The sequence below is a fragment of the Haemorhous mexicanus genome, chromosome 12 (genome assembly GCF_027477595.1).
Source record: "Haemorhous mexicanus isolate bHaeMex1 chromosome 12, bHaeMex1.pri, whole genome shotgun sequence".
NCBI lineage: Eukaryota > Metazoa > Chordata > Aves > Passeriformes > Fringillidae > Haemorhous > Haemorhous mexicanus.
Genome location: NC_082352.1, coordinates 4,025,218 through 4,045,459, shown reverse-complemented (window position 1 = coordinate 4,045,459; position 20,242 = coordinate 4,025,218). Strand labels below are relative to the sequence as shown.

At 48.0% G+C, this 20,242-nt stretch overlaps 1 protein-coding gene across 5 annotated transcripts in view; it reads left to right on the top strand.

Annotated features, from left to right (window-relative positions):
* Nucleotides 1-2,012: 2,012 nt before the first annotated feature.
* KCTD15 (potassium channel tetramerization domain containing 15) overlaps nt 2,013-20,242 on the top strand; it is a 46,709-nt gene continuing 28,479 nt past the window's right edge. The window contains exons 1-2 of one of the 5 annotated variants that reach the window (XM_059857807.1): nt 2,013-2,294; nt 7,477-7,652. In XM_059857807.1, coding sequence (XP_059713790.1) covers nt 2,141-2,294; nt 7,477-7,652 — 330 coding nt within the window. In that variant the 5' untranslated portion in view covers nt 2,013-2,140. Of the gene's footprint in view, nt 2,295-3,133; nt 3,155-3,278; nt 3,299-6,843; nt 6,863-7,476; nt 7,653-20,242 lie in introns of those variants that run through there. The other 4 variants (XM_059857808.1, XM_059857810.1, XM_059857809.1 and 1 more) reach the window with 4 other exon arrangements.

Sequence of the window (20,242 nt, the reverse complement as noted above, 5' to 3'; positions counted from 1 at the left end):
GGGGGGCGCGCGGCCCTCCCCGCCCTGACCTCTCGGGGCCGCGCAGCGTTGCGTAACGGCCGCGCGGCGGCGCGCGCTAGTGGGCGCTGCAGCCCCGCCGGGCCGCGGCCGCCGGCGCGCGCGGCGCCGTTCCGCGGCCGCGGAGGCGGCGCGGGCCCCCCCCCCCCCCCTGCAACCCTGCCCCGAGCGCGGGGCGCGGCCGAGCGCCGGCAGAGCCGCGGGGCCGCCCGCCGGCAGCGCCGCGCTGGGGCGCGGAGCGGCTCCGCTCCCTCCGCCAAACTTCCGTGGGGACCAGCGCGGAGCGGGGGCGCAATCCCCCGCGGCGGCGCGCAGAAACGCGCGGGCACCGGCAGACCCGCGCCTCTGGCTGGAAGTTGATGGAGGGATTTGCCTATATCTATTTTTTTTCCCCCTCCTTCACGGGGGGGTTTGCTGTCGGTGCCCCCCGGTACGTGGGCCGGGCGCGCTGCGCGCCCGCGGAGCCGCCCGCGGAGCCCCGCGCCATCGCGCCGCGCGCTCTAATTGAAATGGCGCTTTTGGCCGGGGGCGGGCTGCCAGGGCGCTCCGCAATAGCACAATGCATGTCGATAGACGTCATTTGGTTTTAATGGCCTACAGGAAATTTGGCGTTTACAATGCGAGACATTAGCAAAGGGTGAAAGGGAGGGGGAGGCAGGCAGGATGGATGGCTGGGAATAATTGCAGCCCCCCCCCGGCCCCGAGGCCCCCCGTCCGCACCTCGGCGGCGCTGGGTGCTGCAGGGAAGGGGGGGTCGGGGCTATTTTTTTATTATTTATTTTTTAACTTCATCTAGTTTATCAACAAGTGCAGAGTGGGTGCTACCCTAATTGTAACAGAGGAGTCAAGAGATGTGAGAAACGTGCCCTGTGTTACTTATTTGGGAGCTGAAAATTTATGCCTAGTTGAAAATGCCTGGGGAAATATTACATCAGACCAAATGACAATGATTAAAATCAGCTTTTTCCCCCCCCTTCCCCCCCCTCTTTTCCTCCTTCTTCTTTTCAGTAAGTCTGTTGAAGGACGTGACAGTGGCCTGATCCTCCCCAACACCGAACCGTTATCCCCCGGCAGGGCCGGGTCGGGCCGGGCTGCGCGGAACTCCGCGGGGCAGCGCAGGGCTCCCGCCCCGGCCGCGCCGCGCGGAGGGGCTCTGCGGGCGGCGGCGCCGGGGGCGCGGGCTGGGGAGCCGGCCGCCTTCCCAGCCTTATTTCATTTTCAAGGGCTGTATTTTATTTTATTCTGGGGGGGGGGTGGGGGGGGTGGGGGATGGGGGAGTAAATCTGCAGACCTTCACCAAAAGGAGGGAAAAATATCCAATTTTCATCGCAAAATTAGCTAGGGCGAGAGCAAAGGGCTGAGCTAATTGTAGCCTAATCCTCTGCCCTGCAGGCGTTTGCAAAGCCCTGAGCAAGAATTCGCTTTTTTTCCTCCTCTTCTCCCTTCCCTCTGTTATTTAGAGACGGGATTATTGCCTTTCTTCTCATAACAGCCTCGGCAGTTTCATTTAAAGGCTTTTTTTCCCCCCCTCTCACACACACACATACACACACACGCACAAAATAAATAGAAAAAGAAGCAGCAAAAACAGGGGAAGAGAGAGGAGACCGAGAAGCTTTAAAAATAATAATAATCACAGCAGGATCTGCGGAGCAAAGATAGTAATAAAAGCAAAAAGCTGAGCCCATCCACACACAGCCCCGGCAGAGCCCAAAGCCAAAGGGGGGCTGGCAGATCTCTTCCGTGCTCAAGGTAAGGACCTCGGCAGCGGCTCCCGCAGCTGCCCGCCCGCCCGAGCGGGGCCGGAGCGCGCCGTGCGCGCCGCGCCGTCCTCGCATCGCGCCGCACCGCGCGGTTCGCGCCTGCTCGCGCTCCCTTTTTTTTTTTTTTTTTTTTTTTTTCCCCCACCTCCCCCCCCCCCCCCTTTTTTTTTTTTTTTTTTTTTTTTTGGAAAGTGCCTCTTCAAACTCACTCGGCTGCCGGCTCCGGGGAGCAGCGGCGGAGGGGTGTTTTTTTAAAGCTACAGGGCCCGTTTGCAGCCGCGCCGCTTTGGTAGCGCCGCGCGTGTGTGTCCGTGCGTGTGTCCGTGCGTGTGTGTGTGTGTGTGTGTGCGTGCGTGTGTATGTTTTGTTTTGCTCCGCTCCAGCATGGGCAGCGCCGGCGGAGCCCCGCGGCCCGGGGTGCCCGCGCTCCCCCTGCCCCCCCGGCCCCGGCTCTGAAGACGGCCAAGCCCCAGCGCGGCGGAGGCAGCGCGGCTCGCTCTGCGCCTTCGCATGGTACACGCGGAGCCGCGGCCGCGGGCTCGGGCGGGCGGGAGCGCGGGGGAGCGCGGGCCGGGGCGCGGGGGCTGGCGGCGGGGCGGCTCGGCACAAAGGGAAGGCGGGCGACAATGGGGAGCGCCGCGTATGGAAAACACGGGCGGGCTGTGAATGAAACTCTGGCGCCAGTGAGAGTGGAAGGCTTGGTTTGGGGTAGACTTCAAACCACTCTAGGCTATAGTTTGCATTCCTGCTCCTGCATGCGATGTGGCACACTTCTGCAAAATTAATACATTAGCCTGGCTAATGCTCACCACCATTGGCTGCGCGGAAAATGTGCAGGATCGGGGATTCGGGCTTGACTTTTTTTTTCTTGCATTCATCTAAGACATCTCCTTTCTTGTTATGTGGGAATAAGTAAAGGACGCCATGTTGTGCCTTTTTTTTTTTTTTTTTTGGTTGAATTTTTCCTTCGGGCATGCAGCGTGTTCAAAAGAAAAAGGCAGAAGTTGAGTGACCGGGTGCGTTGCTCGCTGGTGATTTCCCTGACCATCAGTCGGGAAAAACATTTGGGTGACGTGAAACTTGCACTAAATAGACTGGAGTCTGCCAGAGAGAGGCGGGTTGCGGGGGGGTGAGAGGGGGAGGAAGGAGAAAGCCTTTGCTTTTTTTTTTTTTTTTCTTCTTTTCCTTTTTTTTGGGGGGGGGGGGGGGAGGAAGCAGAGCTCCAGAGGGAGTTCCCCCTTTGCTCCCCCCCCCGCCCCCCAAAAAGTTTTGGGCACGATCTCCTCTGTGTCTCGGTGCAGTGCTCAGTTAAGCAGCGTGGAGGTGTGTGTAAATGTTTATGGACTTTTAATTTTGGAGCCACCGAGCCCAAGGTTTGTAGCCTCCCCCCGCCCCGCTTTGTCTTAGGGCTGGGAGCACGGCGTGGGCAAGTTGTCTGGGGGTGGCTGTGAGGCAGACCCGAGCGGTCGCTGTCCCCGTCCCCGTCCCCGTCCCCGTCCCCGAGCAGGCAGACAAAGGTAATTCCCAGTCTGGCTGTGCCCCTCCGGCAGCGCCGGCCGCAGCCCGGGCACGCAGACGCTGCCCCGGAGCCACGGCAGCGCCGGGGGAACTTGTGGCCCGCAGTGCCGAGGATGGGGCGGCCGGGGGGGATGCAGTGGGTGGGTTTAGCCCTGGTGGGTCTGCTGGTGCAGAGATGAAGGTCCCCGGGGAGGAGGAGGAGCAGCAGCCTCCCCGAGGCTGCAGCAGCCCGGGAGCGGCGGCGGTGCCGGGGGTGCAGCCGGGCCCAGCGCGGCTCCCCGGGAGAGCAGCTCCACGGCAGGTCCGTAAACCTGCCGTTTTCATTGCACGTCTTAAATGTGCATGAAGGAATTAAACTGCACGAGTGAATAACAGCATTAGTTTCAATTAATTTTTATCCTGGCAACAATAAACTTTAGAAACAAAGCGCTTTTACATCCTTAATTAGTCTTGCTTCCCATCTGTAGTCTTTTAAGTGCCTGCTCCTTGATTTAACTTTGTCCCTCCTTCAGAGCCGCCTCCTTTTTTATTATTTTCCTTTTTTTTTTTTTCGTTCCCCCTTCCAGACTGCTGTCTGTTTCTTTCCTGCAACCTTTCACCTCCCTTGTCCCTATCTGTCTGCTCTGCTCTGTGCAGTTTATTTCTCCTGTATTTTCCCAACATCAACAGCAGTATTGGTTACCATGGCCCCAAGCTATGTGCAGAGGTGGGAAAGCTTCATCCGCCCAAAACTTCTTACACTTTTGAAGTCTTTCTTTTAGTAGGATCTGAAATGTATCATCTAGAGTGTGTATTAAATGAACAGTATTCCTGAAGGCTTTAGAGCAAGAAAGGCAACACCCTGGAAAATTCTGCAGTCTTTCAGCATTCTCTGCCCTAGGGTTATAGCCCTGGGCACGGAGCTGAATGGAGCTCTTACAACTGCCTTCTGTTTACCTTTTATGGTTAAAATAACAGCTTAGCAAAGAAGCAACTTCATGGAGAAACGATTCAGTGAAATCATCTCAAGCTGTAGCAGCATAGCTAGTTTAATCACCCCTAGAGAGCTGAACAACTGTGAGCACAATGGGACACAAAATCATTTTGTGTGTAAATGAGCATGGCATTGTGATTATTTCACTTTGCATGGGCAAATAGTTTTTACAAGCAGTTAGCTTAGGAAGGCAGAAAAAGATAAGCTGGCTCTGAAAGATCTTGGTGTGTAATGTTTGAAAAACTAAATATTCACATAATTTGGGAATCAGGCTCTATTGATTTTGCCTTCAGCAGGTTCCTGTGTTACTTATTAGAGCAGGGTTATTGCCTGTGCCACTAGTTGGGATGCTGTATCCTGTTGTAGGCAACTAAAGAGCAAGGATTATTTTACATGGTTTAATAAATGAAGTTTGTTAGTGTTTCTGCGATATTTACCCTTAAGGTTTTAATTTTCTCATCCATATTAGAAAATATGTGCATAAAGACTTCCACTGGATAAATACATTTAGGATTTTGCTTTGTGCATAAAATAAGTACATTACTCAGTGTGATGAATTTTTGCTGTGTGTTACATTCAGAAGAGGAAGGAGTCATTAGGAATAGGGTTACGGTACCTTAAGAAACAGGAGGTATTTTTTTTTGGAGCAGTAGTGCTTAGACGTAGTGCCTCTTGATAATTAGCTCATACAAAAAGGATTGAATTCCACAATTTTAATAAAAATCTAGGATTTATTTTTAAATATGAATCCTCTCCAGCCAGTGTTTTAATTCCCCTTCTGCTCCTCTCCCCCCAAAAGCCAGTGGCACCCTCAAGAAGTATGAAAAGCCATAAAAGTTTGAGAACTATTTTAGCTTTCCAGTGATTTTCTGTAATTAAGTGTTTTTTCAACACATGCTCTAGCTGAGAAATGCCAAAAGCAGAGGATTGTTCAAAAGGTCCCTCCAGTGAATAGTATAAATTAAATATCTACTGTGTGAGTATGGCCTCACTGAGAATCTCAGTCTTTACAGATCAAGGAATTTACTGGTATACTAACATTAAACAAAATCCTAAGATAGCAGCAGTGTTTAAATATGCACAAATAGATTCATATCACTTGATCTTTAGCTATCTGTGCATATTTTAAAATTGATGTCTGTATTTCAAGACAAATGGTTAAATGTAAGACACATTTACAGAAGACTGGAAGTCCTTTGATTTCATTTGGAAATTGTAACAAGGGGTGCAGATGAGCCCTAATTACACTCTTGTTTGTGAAACTGCGTGAGATTTATTTCTCAGGCAGCCCTGTACCGTGCCAGGTCTGTACCTTTATCATTAGTGAACGTGGTTGGGGTCTGAACAAAGACAGGGTTGACATTCAGCCTGGATCTTCTGACCCTTTCATTTAAGTGAAGGAGTAGAGACTGAACATGAGTTTACAGTGCTCTTTGGGAAGGAAAAAAACCAGCAACCTTTGTCTGTGTTGGCAGACAGATTAGTAAACACGTTGCTAAAATACTGCAGGTGCTTACACACTAAGTTGTTTTTTAAGTTAGTTGTTTTATTTATGCTATATGACATATTTACTGAAGGGTGGCCACAACAAGCTCTTGTGGGAAACAAGAAAGCAGCATCTTGAGTCATGAAAGGATTCAGTCACTTTCCTTGAAGGTGGTGCTGTAGTGAAAATGTTAATGCCCAATTTTGCATCGGCTGACACAGGAGTCCTAGGACAGAGCTGGCATTTGCTTGGTGCTCAGTGCAGCTGTCCATCCAGCCTCTGAAGAGACAAGGATGTGGATCCACAATGGGGTGATGTATTCCTGGGCTGTAGATGCAAGAAATTCTTAGGAGCTAACCAAGATGAATTACAGTAAATGGAGATGTTGTGGTGACTTTGTGAAGCTGTTCAGATTTGTTAAGATTTTTCAGTCCTACTCTATAGCTTGGAAATTATTTTACAAAGAGCGTTGGTGATTTGTGTTCATCAAGTGTCGTAGCTGGGCATCTTGTGCAAAATACTGCTAAGAGAAAGGCAAGACCAGCTTTAGATTTGTAAGAAACATTGTCAAAGTAATGTGGGAGAAATAGAAATTCACTTTGCAATGCTGCATGTAAAGTGCTTGTCAGATGCAAGGAAGAGCCTGGGTGCTTGGTAGCATGCTTGAATTACAGAATGCCAGGAAAATTAGATTATATTCAGAAATGTCTTCAACTATAATGTTTTGCATATGTTGCTTTTCCCGTGAGGGGGAGAATGGATGTACATTTTCTTAAACTTTTCTAGAAGGGTTTTTTTTCTGTTTGACCTGTGTGCCGTCTGCACGGATTGAACTGAAATCAGCTTTGAGACACGCGCTTTGTGCAGAATAAACTGTGCTTTTCTTAAGGAGAGGATGGAGGAATTTTCTTTTGCTTGGTTGTCCTGTTCATTTCTAAGGCATTTCAGTATTTTTAGCTTTGATTTTGCTGAAAATTTTTTGGATTCAGTTCAGTAATTTCACTAATTTTCCAATATTTTTAGGGCGGGAGACATTGGGTGGATTGTGGAATTTATGATTTCACGTGCCAGATTATTCAGTAGTTTCTTGTCCTAAAAGCATGGGTCAGTTTATTTATCTTTCTGTTTTCACGGCTTCCAAGTATTAATTGCTTTCAGTTTGAAATCTTACTAGTTGTTTTGGTCTAATATTGAGGCTTAACTGAAAATTATCCATTTATTTCACAATTATTGAAAATAAGCCAGAAAATTGATCTTGGTTGGAAGTGAAATTTACTACATGTATAAACTAAATGCCTTAGGTACTGAGGAAGTCACTAATTTAGAGGTGTCTTGTTACTGAGACAAACTTGCAAAAACCCCCTGAATCCCAATTCACAAATTGGTTATTCGTTTGTCAGGGGATATTTCACATCTAACACATAAGCCCACGACCTTTAATTAGAATTTTGCAGTTTGTTTTATGCCCCTTGAGGCTGACACCTTGAAAATTTTTTTTCTTGATTTCTTATTGCTAATAAGCATCTTTCTCTTCCCCTCTGGTCCTTGGAAGAAAATGATGCAAATACACTTAATTACAGTGGTGGCAATAATTTGTTAGCCGAATATGTGATCAGGCAGATGCAAAAACGATCTGATTAGATCTGTGATCACACTGGAAAGAAAGGTAACCCGCTGCTGTGTTTAAGAGAAACTGTTCTTTTTGCCTCCCCGCTCAGGAGGGAAGAAGCATGTCCCGTCTGTCTCTGACACGCTCCCCGGTTTCTCCTCTGGCTGCTCAAGGAATTCCTCTCCCAGCTCAACTCACCAAGTCCAACGCTCCCGTGCACATCGATGTAGGAGGACACATGTACACCAGCAGCCTGGCCACCCTGACCAAGTACCCAGACTCCAGGTAAGCCCCTGGTGCTGGCAGCCCTCTGCCTGCTGCTGCTCCCTGTGCACCTGTGAGGAATATCTCCGTGCGAAGTACATTTGTTATATATTCACCGCTTATGAATTATTCAGTTTCTGATTTATACAGGAACTTCACTGGGGTTCTGCAGAAAAAAAGGCCTGTACAATTTATATATTATTTAGAGAGTCTATTCATTTTCTCTCTCAACATCTTCTGCTCTCTGCTGATACGTTTGAAGCACCTGTTTGTGTGCTGCCCTAGGTTATTTCCAGCTGTATCAGGAAACTTGTTTCTTTCAGGTTTGGGGGGGAAAAATTGGGTTTTTTTCCTCAAGGAGAAAGAATGGTTCTGCTGCTGTTGGACTAATGGGTGCTTCTGTTGGCCAGGCAGAATGCTGACCTCACTGGTAGCTGTGTGCCTCAGCAGTCAGTTCCTCTGGGCTGACCCACTCTGGCAGCTGCAGGCTGGATTAAATTCCTCTGAGTTTCAGTGTAGTGCCTTGTGCTGGGCAGGTTGGTGACATGTCTGGCAAGATTTATGTAGATCTGGCCAGCATTATCTCAGGATAAACTCCAGATATGCCTGCTTAGGAGTAGATGTGGCTGAGATTGTGTTTGTGTATGACCTGGAGTCTCTGCCAGTCCTGCAGGGTTCTGGGCACCACGGCGGGTGGGGGACCCTGGCAGCGTGCAAGGCACTGCTCTGTGAGGGTGCAAGCCCAGCTGTGGGAGCAGGATGCTGAGAGGTGCCTGACTTTGATTTACAGTTGTGGCCACTAAGCCAGTCCAGGTTTTTATCACTGAGGCTGCTCAGGGTGCAGAGGGTGAGCTCCAGAGGCTGAGTGTGAGTGTGAGTGTGAGTGCAGGGCAGGTGTGCTGGGCTGGGCCAGGGTGCCCAGTGCACTTTTGGCTCCAAAGCAAGCCAGAGCCCAGATTTTGTTCCTACTTGCATGGCCAGTATTCCAAAAGAGAGATTTGGTTTTTTCTCTTTTAGTATGACAACCAGTGTAAGGAGGTAGTTTCGTCTGAAGATTTTTCTTTTAAAAGAACTAAGGGGTTTTGCAGATTTGGCAGGTTCCCAGGCAATAAATGACATTTATGGAGACACCTTGAAATGCCTCTAATATCATAAAGCATATGGCTGTGATTTCATTCCAAGGAAAGGGAGCTGCTGAAATTCTCTATGGAAAAAAGCCCAATTATTAAAATATCTATATTTTATGGTCAGACCAAAACAATATGATTTTTTTTGGACAGTGTCTGTTTAATAACAGTGTCTTTGTGGTACTACTTTAATCATAGAGAAGAAATCTTTTTAGTGAAGAGAGATTTATAATGCAGAAGCATACAAATGCTTCATAGTATTAAAAAATACAGGGAAGATTCTGCAGTTGTAATAGAGTGACACATCTGTTTCCAGATTTTAAAATATTGCTGCTATTTTTAAAATATGCCACACATCAAACTTACTAATAAAAGCTTCAGTTATGGAAGCTTTGGGAGAACATACATAAATTCACAGATTTTATTTCAAGAGAATACTGTACTGAACCAAAATTTTCTTTTTTCTGCTTGATAAGGAGCAAAAGCATGTTTCTTCAGATTTTGAAAGTACAAACAGAGCTTACATGCTGCCTGATGTTTTGCTGTGTACTGTCCTTTGTTTTTATTCCTGTGTTATCTCATAAGTTTTGAATGCTTTTTCAGCTGCTCAGACTTAATTTCTCCCTGCAGTGAGAGCTTCCAGGATGAAACCTATAGATGACATCATTTTTGTAGCAAAAGATAAAGCTTCACCAGCAGCCCAAGTAGGACAATACTGCTTGATACATTATGAAACTGGGTGAAGGCTGTATCTTAATTTATCATCTTATTTTTATTTTTTTTTAAATATTGTTGGTTTTCCCTGCAGTGCTGCATAGTGGACTTAGTTGTAAGCCCCTCACTGAGTCTGGCCTGCTGGCATGCCTGGTTGAGGCAAAATACTTGAGTTATTCCCATGGGGATGGTTGGAGCTCCTGGTGCTGCCTCCCTGCCCTGGTGTGGGTTTTCCACGTGGCACAGACTGACTTTGCAGTGCTGGAGAGGATCCCCAGCTCTCTCCCAGGGCGGGAGAGGGGAAAAAGCTCTTCTGAGCAACATACCTGGAAATCATCTGGCTTGTGCCAGGGTGTGACATGTGTGCCCACAGAGAGGCACGGCCCACGTGCAGAGCTCTCTGGGTTATTTTGGACAGTGTGTTTGTTAGCTCATGCTCAATCCAAGAGTTTTAAAAGCTTCAAATCCAAGAAATCACAAATCTCTAGATTGTATTTCAGCAAAAGATAGAAGCATATGCTGAAATGCTTTGCTAGATCTTAGCTGCAGTCATGTGAAATAGTTTGTGCTCACTGAAATTGAAAACTGAGAATAAACTTCCTTTTTATTTGTTTTACAATTTCTGTTGCTTTCTCTGTGCTCCCAGATTGCAAAGAGCTTTTAGCTTGTAGGCTTTTTAGCATCCACTGTGCTGGGATTTTGAAGGACACGTGGATTGTGAGCACGTGTATAAATGGGTGTGCATGCACAGAAACATCACCCACTGGTGGCAAAATCAATCACCAGGTCCTGCTGGAACTTCCTCGGCATTTTGGGGAGGTCCTGAGCAAACTCAGTTCATGCTGACTTCAGTGAGAGGGAGGAGCTCCCAGGTCAGCCCCAGTGCAGGTGTGAGCAGTTCCTGGCCCAGCTGTGCTGCAGTCCCCTCTGGAGTGGCACAAGTGACGCCAGTGACACCTGGCAGCAGGTGCTGCATTCCCTGTGTGCTCTGAGAGCAGGGACTGGGCTCTGCCCACCCCTGAGTGCTTGGCTCTGCCAGGGGGAGGAAAAGACCCATCCTGGGGGAATCTCACTCAGCTGAGTGAGTGGCTGTTAGTGTGAGGCCAGAGGCCAAATCTTGCATTTCAGAGACCCCAGAGTTGTTTCAGAGCAACTTTGAGCAAGTCTTTGATGTTGTTTGTATAGTGCAGCTGCTGTGATCAGGGCTTTGGCCATTGATGAAATTTGCATAAGTAAAGGGTGCCAGATTAGGCATTAAAGGGGGTAGATGTCCTTTTTCCTGGAAATTTTTATGGCCCACATAAATTCTCTTCAGAGGAGGAAGCTTGAGGAGGCACAAGTGGTGTGACCAAGGAGAACAGCCACTGTCAGAGGTGGTTTCTGAGCCACTCACACTCACCCACTGCCCTGCACACCCTTCCAGCTGGCTTTTTGAATTAAGCCACACACAAGAAAAAAAAGCTCTCTGAAAGGCAAGGGAAATGAGAAACAAAAAAAGAAACTGTGATCAACAGCAGCATGATGATGGTGGTCTCAGAAATTACCTCACAAATAATATTATGATTATTATTATTCCCACATCCTGTACCTACTTGAGGCCACTTTCCATGCATACCCAGAACTGTCATTAAAGTTCACAAGCTTTGAAGGTGCAAGGAGGTTGATGTTGTCTTACCTGGACCTGAGGCTCAATTTCAGTAGTTTGTTTTCAGCAAATTCTCCTACTTAAGCTCTCAATTCTTGTAGTTTTGAATTGCAGGAAAAAAAAACAAAACCAAACCAAACAAACCAAAAACCTCTTTTGAATTCTAGTGAGTGTGCATCTTTTTTTTATAATAATTGGCTGAATAGAGAAATTATACATCTTTGTAGCATTTGCCCTGGAAATTTCATTCCTGTTTTCACCCAGAGGACCTCCAAAGCAGCCCCTTCACACGTTGACACTTCAATGTGGATTTATATGACAGATTGTAAAGGCTGCAAAACCTCTAGCACATCTCCAAAGTGAGTTGCAAATTGTATTTATCCAACGGAGTGAGAGAATTTTTACATTTAGAAAACAAACCTGCACCAAAAGTCCCCTCCTTAGGTGCAGTCAGGAATACCCAAAGGCATTGCCAGATCCCCCAGTGCTATTCCCACTGAACTCTGGCAGACATCTCACTGACTTCAAGCAAAAAGAGGTAGAAGCTCCAAATCCCTGTAGGCCACAGCAGGCCCCAGCTTCTGGATTTCACTGGAAATTTTGATACCACTTTGAATTTTTTTAGGAAGCAGAAGAAGATTTTTTTGTCAGAAGCATGTCCTTTCCACAGTCCTGAGCAGTGTTTTTATCTCAGGGAATTGCTGTGAGCTCTCTCTGAGCTGTGCTGCTGTACAAGGTAAATATATTTACCTTCCATTGCTGGGTAGTTTGTGTATAACCCTCTGTTTAGGATACTCCCATGTGCTATAAAGCTGATGCTTTCTGTGGCATTACTGGTGGCAGAGGGGAGCAGGAATGATTTCTGTGGCAGTGCCACTGTTCAGGTGAGAGCCCAGAGAGCCTCCCCTGGGGGTTTGGGAGCTCTGCTCCCAGCCTTTCCCCCTGGCAGGATGGAGCTCCTAAAACCATACTGTACTTTTTATACCCTTTTTAGTTTCTCCAGCAATTTATTTATTTATTTATTTTATGGGCCACATCATTTATTTAAATTTAAACTTTCTTTAAATTGAACTTTGATAAGCATATTTAATCATCAAGAATATACTTGTTAAAGTACATGCACACATATAGAGTGTATATTATATATTACACATATAGAGTGTATATTTTTTATATATATATATATATATATATATAAAACCAAAACATGCTTAAGAAAACTTAAAGATAACATTACTGACACTGAATAAAAAATTGATCTTAATAAAAATAGAATAAAATCTTAAAATGAATAAGGATTAGACCTGACCCTAAATAAACTTAAGAACAATCAACTTTAACAGAAATCAATCTTAATAGGAAAATGCTCTTAATTAAATCAATGGAATAAAAACCCATAATATTAAAATGAAAATAACAACATGATAAATGTAAATCTTTAGGTTTCCAGGGCAGGAATCTTGAGGCCAGGGCAGCTGAGCAGTGCAGCACAGTGCCCCTCCTGCTGCAGCTCCTGGGCACTGGGCTCTGCCACCCCCTCTCTGGGGCTGTGCCCTCCAAGGAGAACCAGCACAGGTTTTATTACTTGGTTCAGGAACTAATGACCTCTCTACAAGGCAGTGGTTTTCCAGCATATCCCTGCCTCACTTTCCTCTAAACCCGTGGACTTTTTTGGTGATTTACAAAGGAGTCCCCTAAAGCAGGTGTCTGCTCTGAATGTTTCTTGTCCAGCCCATTGTCATTCTCCTGACCCCCTGCCAAGTGACCTGACTCCAGCTACTCTCCAGGTGTCTTTGGGGTTTAATTCAGCTGCCTTTTCCTCCAGCACCTCCATCTCTCTGGCTGTTGGAGCTCAGCACTGGCGCCTGAGAGCTGCTTCTCCCCCCTCCTCTGCAGCCTGGGCTGAGTTCAGGGGAATTCTCTGCTCCAGGTTTGAGGACCCCTCTGTTTTCCCTGCTGGAACAGGAATCCTGACCCTGACAGCTGGATGCAGTGCTTTCACAGCTCAGACACACCTCCTGAGATCTACCTGACAGGTTTTCCACATCATCCTTTCCATGAAGGGCTCTGAACTGGGCCCTCTCTGCACTTCTTGGGAGGGGGCAGAGAAATTCTTAACTTGGATATATTTAGGATATAAAATTCTCCAGATTTACCAGAGCTGAGAACATCTCATATATCTTGCTCATGTATTCACTGTCAGTCTTACAATAATTTATTTGCTAATTTTCCATCAAATCTGTGTATTATTGAGGTTATTGCCTGAAGACAATGTCCAATTAGCAAATTTTGTCACTTACCCCATGCTGGCAGTTAGGGTGTAAACCAGTGATGAAACAAGGCCTCTGCTCAAGACAGGTTAAGTGGGGTGAAGGCCACGTGTGTTCTGAGCAGTGAGTGCTGGTGGCTGGGAGAGCTCAGCAGAGCTCAGGGAAGGATCCCCATGGAGCAGTGCTGGCTCTCTGGGACAGCCCAGGCTCCTGCCAGCCCCCTGCTGCTGCAGCCCTGCAGCCCCATCCCTCCCTCTGGTGTCCCCAGGTGTCTCTGTGTCACTGTCACTCCCTGCAGTCCCATCCCTCCCTGAGGTGTCCCCAGGTGTCTCTGTGTCACTCTGTGCTGCTCACACACCCCACCGCTGTGCCGTGTCCGGTCCCTCTCCGGTCCCCCCTCACCCCCACAGGCTCTTCAGGCTCACTGAAGGGCACAGGGGCACATCTCAGCCTCTGTGAGGCACCTCTGGCCCCCCAGGCCAGCTGGGCAGTGCCCTGGTTGGGGGTGGCCCTGGCAGTGCCAGCCTGGGAGCCCCAAGGGCAGCTCCAGAGGCAGACCCAGCCCCCCACGTTCCAGCTGGGTCATTTCAGTAGCTGTTGTCAGCTCAGCCCATAGCCAGACTTGCAGGCAGAGCACCTGAAGAGGCAGGAGCAGGTATTTGCCCTGCCCTCTGGGAGTGCTCTGAGGGGCAGGTTCTGCCATGCCAGCCCAGCATGGTAGCTCTGCAGAGAGGGCTGAGCCTGCCAGGCTCCCTGGGGCTCTGCCCTCTGCCAGGCAGCTGGCTGCCTGCTGCAGGTGAGAGCAAGTAAAGCAGCCAAAACCCAGAGGTTTTGGTTATATGCAGTGCTATTTCTGAATTAACATATGAATTCTTACAGAGATTAACATAGTTTTTGGATTCATATCATGCACTTGAGATTCAGAGATAGATCTTTGGAGTTTTTCTTATCTGGTCATTGAGCAGATGTGTCTCTGGTTTCTAAGGGAGCTCTGACCAGCAGAACCCATAAGATAAAAACCCAGAGGAGGGCCTTTCCCCCTTCTCATCCTCTGTTTCCCCCCAGCCTGCCTGTGGATGTTGTACTTACTAAAGCAGGAAATTGGAGCAAGCAAAGTGTCTCCCTTGGCCAGTCTGCTTTATCAGGGGTGGAAGCTGAGCCTGTCTGTCCCCATCTGCAGAGCCAGCTCCCTACAGGTGCTGCATGGCCAAGGTCACACAAGTCCTGGCAGCACTTTGATAAGCTCTGGGAAAGGGGTGAAGTGTTTGTTCCCACAGGCCTTGTGTCCTACAGCACTGTGTGATGCTGCTTGGACACATCCAGCACAGCTCCTGAGCAGGGGAGGACTGACCAGAGCAGCCACAGCTTGAGCTGCACTGGTCCCAGGAGCCAGAGGAGGAGTACGTGGCTTGGTCTCTATGGAAAATAAAAATAATCTGTGATAGGGATGTGTTTGCAGCTGGGAATGATGTTAAGGGCCCTGTGTGTGTCTGGCAGAGCCATGGAGGAAGCACACTCCTGTGGCAGCAGATTTCCACGTGTTCCCTCTGTTGTTGCCCAGCTGGAGCAGTAGCTTTGGTGCTAAAGGAGGATAATCCCTGTAACCCTTACCCTGCATCCCACTGATTTAGGGAAGTGGGAAGGAAGGAATTTGTATGAAAATGTATATGATTCTTCAGTGCTGTTGGTGTGCACCTCTCCAGGATCTCCTACAAGCTGGCAGGTGGGGAGCCCCAGCAGAGCTGGGCTGTGTGCTGTCACAGAGGTGTTCACTCCTTCCTGGCCTTGCTGAACCCTGCCCTGCCCAGCACAGGCACAGCCTGGGAGCTGCCCACAGGCTCTGCAGAGGAAAGCAGAGTTCAGCCTTTGGGAATGCAAATCTTACTGCAGTTGGGTGCTGAGGTTGGGTCCTGTCAATGAACAAATTATTTGGGTGTTTACTTGGAAGAGTTGAAATGTTCAAGAAGACACTGCCTGGCTGGTCTCTGATGAACATTTTTTCAGGAATTATTTTTTCTCTCTACATTTGCAGCCTGGGTTGTGTGGGGGCATAAGTGGGTGTGGTGGTGACTAGGAAGGGGCAGACTGAGCTCTTTCTGTGGAGGAGCAGATAGCAAATCAACACTCAGATGACCTAGAGAAATACCGTGGTTGTGGTGCTGGGCCTGGCACAGGTTTAAAACCCCTGAATTTGAGAAAATTGCACAGTCCTGCCCAGATAGCAGCTTCCTTGCCTCAGCTGGTCAAAAGGAGGAGCAGGCCTGCCATGCAGCTGGTGCAGCCAGGCAGTGGGCAGGGGGGATGGCACTTGTGCCCACTGAGTGCAGTCCCAAAGATGCACATGGAATGTTCATGTCCAGTACCTTTGGTGCAAACCCCAGCTGACCTTGCCTGGTTTTCTGCTCTTCCCTCTCATGTTCTGCAGTGATAACATGGCTGTAGCTGAGTTACACTTACCACATCAGTAATTCCCACCCTTCCTGATTACAGGTTGAAAACTAGTCTGGTTTGCTGAAAAATCAAAGAGAAGCCAGCAGACAAGGATACCAAAATTTCAACCTTTTTTTTTTTTCTTTTCATTTAGCACTGTGTATTTGTCTCAGTTTCTTGTTGGTCAAGTTTGGTTTGTCATTTCTTTTCTTGCTACTCCTGCTTACCTGACAGGGCACTTTGGTACCAGCAGCATAATTTAAGTATTTTTCAGCAGTCAGTTTAGGATGGTAAGAGGAAAGCACTAGCATAGCAGTGCATTTTGAGAGACCACTTCCACAGGATGCTGTGGAAGGAATTGTCTCTTCCTTTTAGTTGCTGCAAGTGGAGGCTCTTTCCTGCTCTTTCCTGTGGTGTAAAGTACTGCAAAGATGCTGTACTGTGAAATGCAGCATCTTTACACTTCAAACAAAGGGGGATCTCCTTTATTGATTGCTGCTTTGTGTGCTGTGCAGGCAGAGGAGCTGTGTGAAGAGGCAGGTTCAGCAAAATCCTGTCCCCAGGTCAGAGCTCACTGCAGCACCACTGGAGCTGTGAGGCTTTCCCCCTTCCCAGCTGGCTTCTGAGCACACATCACTGGTGTTTGTCCTTTGATTCATAAACTTTTGATTTATAGAGACCCTGCAATGGCAATCAGACCCAGTCTGCTTAGGGGGGTATTTCATGAGCTACTTAGGAAGTTTATAAAACAGACTCCCTAGATGATGAAGCAAGGGGGTATCTGTTTTGTAAGGAACATGTTATGAAATGAATTTGTCTCTAGGCCTAACTTAATTATTTTAATGATCCCACTGGTGGTTGTTGTAGGTGTCTTTCTGTGTGCACATTGTGACCTACATGCTTTTGATCATTTGTGAAATCTGAAGATTTAAAAATACATTGGACCTTTCTACTTCCTTGCCTGCTTCCACTGAAACAAATGGAGGTGGTTTGGATATTGGTGTGTTGGGCCACATCTCTCTTCCAGTGAGGTCAGTGAGAGCTTTACTGTAATAAGCTTAAGTGAAAACAAGCCCTATTGTTTTAGAAAATGAGCCTAATAATAGACCTGGCCAAAGCAGTCCTTATCCTCTGAGGAGTTACACCAGGGCTGGAGCTGGTGTGCTGCGTGGTGGGGAGTTCAGAACCTGGGCACTGCACTCAGGAGCTTCTGCTGGGTGCTCACAGTGCTCTGAGGGTGTAAAACCAGCAGCCAGGTGAGCACAAGGTGTCCTGCCCTTCCAGGTGCATGCACAAACCTCTCCTGGCCTTCCCAGATGTGACTCTGCTGGTTTTGAAGGAGCTCCATGAAATTTGTATCTGTGTAACTGAACTCCCAATTAATCTCTTCAGGGGTTAATGAAATCCTGAAGAACAAAGTGCATTTTTAAATAGAAGAAGTATGCAGGCATGCAAACACAGGATTCCAGTGTGAAAGCAGAGGGGAAGCTGGATCTCTGGAGCACAGAGTAACAAGCTGGTGTGGAGGATGGCAGCAGGAGCTGGTGCAGGCTGTGCCCTGTGCTGCTGTTACCCCCGTGAACTCTGCTGAGTTTTGTTATGTGAAATGTAATGAATTGATGAGCACAGCTAGGCCTTGCAGTACCTCAGCTTGTTCCCTTGTGCTGTCCTGACACTGAATGCATGATCTGGTGGCAGGGCCAGGCATTGTCAGTCACTCTCATGGCTGCTGTCACTGCCCTGATACAGAATTACACCAGGTCGGTGGCTTTCCTAGTCTGAATTTACAGCTGGGAGAGGCTGCAGAGCTGGAATTAAACTCCAGAGTTATAAACTCACTTCTCCATGCTCTGTGCACCAAACTGCCTACTCCTTCATCTCAGCTGCTGTGATTAGCATGTACTCCCTTCTTTTGATGCTTAGAAATGAAATGACACCTATAAAAACCTTACAGGGGTTTGTTTTTACCTGACTTGCTCTCCCTTGAAGCTCAGCCAGGCAGGACAGCTCTTAGCTTCACAGTTGTGCTTGGTTGTGTTCCTTCCTGATGCAGGCACGACAGCTGCCTGTGTGTCAGAGCTGGGCACCAGGACACAGAGGCAGAGCAGAGCAGTGTGGTGTTCACCTGTGCTCTGTTCAGTTCTGTTCAAGGGCCAAAATTGCTGCTTTTTACCTGCTGAGGGTCACACAAAGCCAAACCTGGGAGAGTCCTGCCCGTGGCTGCTGGGGAGTTACTGTGCAGCAGTTGCACCTTTCCTCGTGGTCAGACCCAGAAGGGATCAGCTGGTGAGCTCTGCTTGGAACTGAGCTCTGCTCCATGAGGCTGAGGCACTGAGGGGAGCCCAGGGCACAGGGCAGGCTCCTGCCTCTGCTCCCTCCTGATGAGTGCAGCTGCTGCTGGTGCTGCAGGTAATCCACTTAGCTCTGGAGACACTTTGGCAGCAGCAAATCTCTCTTGAGAAAGTGGACAATGAAAACCAGGGACTCTCTTTAACCTCCTTGGTGTCATGGTGTGTTAGGCCAAGGATTTGTACCAATGCAAGGGCTGCAGCTTTGGCATTTGGGGAATGCAGAGTGAGCTCTGCCCTTGCCAAACCCACCTGCACTTCCATGGGCAGGTGTGGGTAAGGGAGCTCCACGGGAACCAGCACGTGACTGTGGAGAGTCTGGGTCCTCTGCTTGTGCCAGGGCTGTCTTGGAGGGAATGAGGGCTCAATTTTGGCCAGTAGTACATAGGATTGATGCTGAATGAGGAAAAAATTCACTGCCTGCTTTTTAGTCTTATGGGGGGGTAGGGGGATAATAAAGCTTGGAGTTGATACCCGTTTCAAACATTTTTTTTTTTGTTTCACATCCAGCTGTATTCTGTTTGCAGGCATGAGGGTTAAAGTGGGGGCCTGCTTCTGCTTCCAGTTAAATCAGAGGATGGTTTGTCCTTGACTTCACTGGAACCAGAATCAAACCCATGACCAGAGTATTGTATTTAAGAATGACCCTCTTTCTTAGTCACATAAGAAAGGTTCAGCTTTCAGTAGGTCATCAGAACTCAACAGTGAACAGTTTATTTATTATTTTAAAGTTTTTGATGAGCTTAATTTTGTAGGGCAGGTGTCCTCTGTGCAGCAGGTGTATGGGGGTTCCTTCTCTATAGCCCCCAGACAGGGGCTCCTTTTTTTGGGACCATGGCTGTGGGGGTGGGCTCTTCCCAGCAGACATGGTGATGGTGTGTTGCTTCCTGTCTGTCCCTGCTCTCCAGCTGCAGGAGTGAAAATCCTGCTGGAAATTCCTCTTTGTTTCTGCTCATGTGCCAGTGGCTCAGGCTCAGCAGCAAATGACTTACACAAATCTTCCTGCTTGGTGTGGCTCTGTGGGCCTTGGGGATTGTTTTCCCTTCAAAATAGCTTTTTAACCAGTTGTTTTTGATGTCTGCAGTTTCTTTAAATAAGCAGCCAGGAAAAATACATTGGTTACAGCTTAATCAAAAGTTAGAATAAACATTTTTCATTCATCATTTGAAGTGTGATTACAAAATATGGATAGAGGGAGCTGGATGCAGCTTCCTGTGGTGGTGTTCACAGGGGTCTCAGGATGAGGGAAGAGATGAGAATGTTGACTTTATGTTTTAGAAGGTTTGATTTATTATTTTATGATATATATTGTATTAAAAGTCTACTAAAAGAACAGAAGAAAGGATTTCATTAGAAGTCTTCTGAGCAAAGGAGAAGAAATGGAATGATAACAAAAGCTTGTGACTGACCGAGACAGCCTGGACAGCTGGACTGGGATTGGCCATTAATTAGAAACAGCCAGATGAGACCAATCCCAGATCCACCTGCTGCATTCCACAGCAGCAGATAATCATTGCTTACAGTTTGTTCCTGAGTCTTCTCAGCTTCTCAGGAGAAAAAATCTTGGCAAAGGGATTTTTCAGAAAATACCATGGCTGCAGCTTCCCAATCACACACATGCCTGGAGAGAAGCAGGAGCAGTGCCAGTGTCCTGTGAGTCCTGCTGTGAGCTGTGCAGGAGTGGGCAGCACTGTACTGCAGCAGCTTTACATCCTGGGACTGGGCAAAATCAGTGTCACCTTTTGTCCTCAGCTCAGGGGAGTTCCCAAGGATGGGCTGCAGGAAAAGCAGATGGAGCAAGAATGTGAGACAGGCTGGGTTCTTTCCAAATTATTGCCAACAGCAGGAGAGCTGTACCAGTTTAGTGGAACAAGGAAATGTCCAAGCACAGGGGCAGCTGCTTGTCAGCAGAAAGCTGATTTATCAGTGCCCAGAGAGACTGGAATCAGTCCTGTGCACAGCACTGGGGATGTCCCAGCAGCACAGGCCAGTGTGGGCATCAGGGCCCCTGGCTGTCCCTGCTCAGCCCAGGGGATGCAGGGGCTTGGGCAGCCTGGGTCTGGGAGCTGTTTCCTGT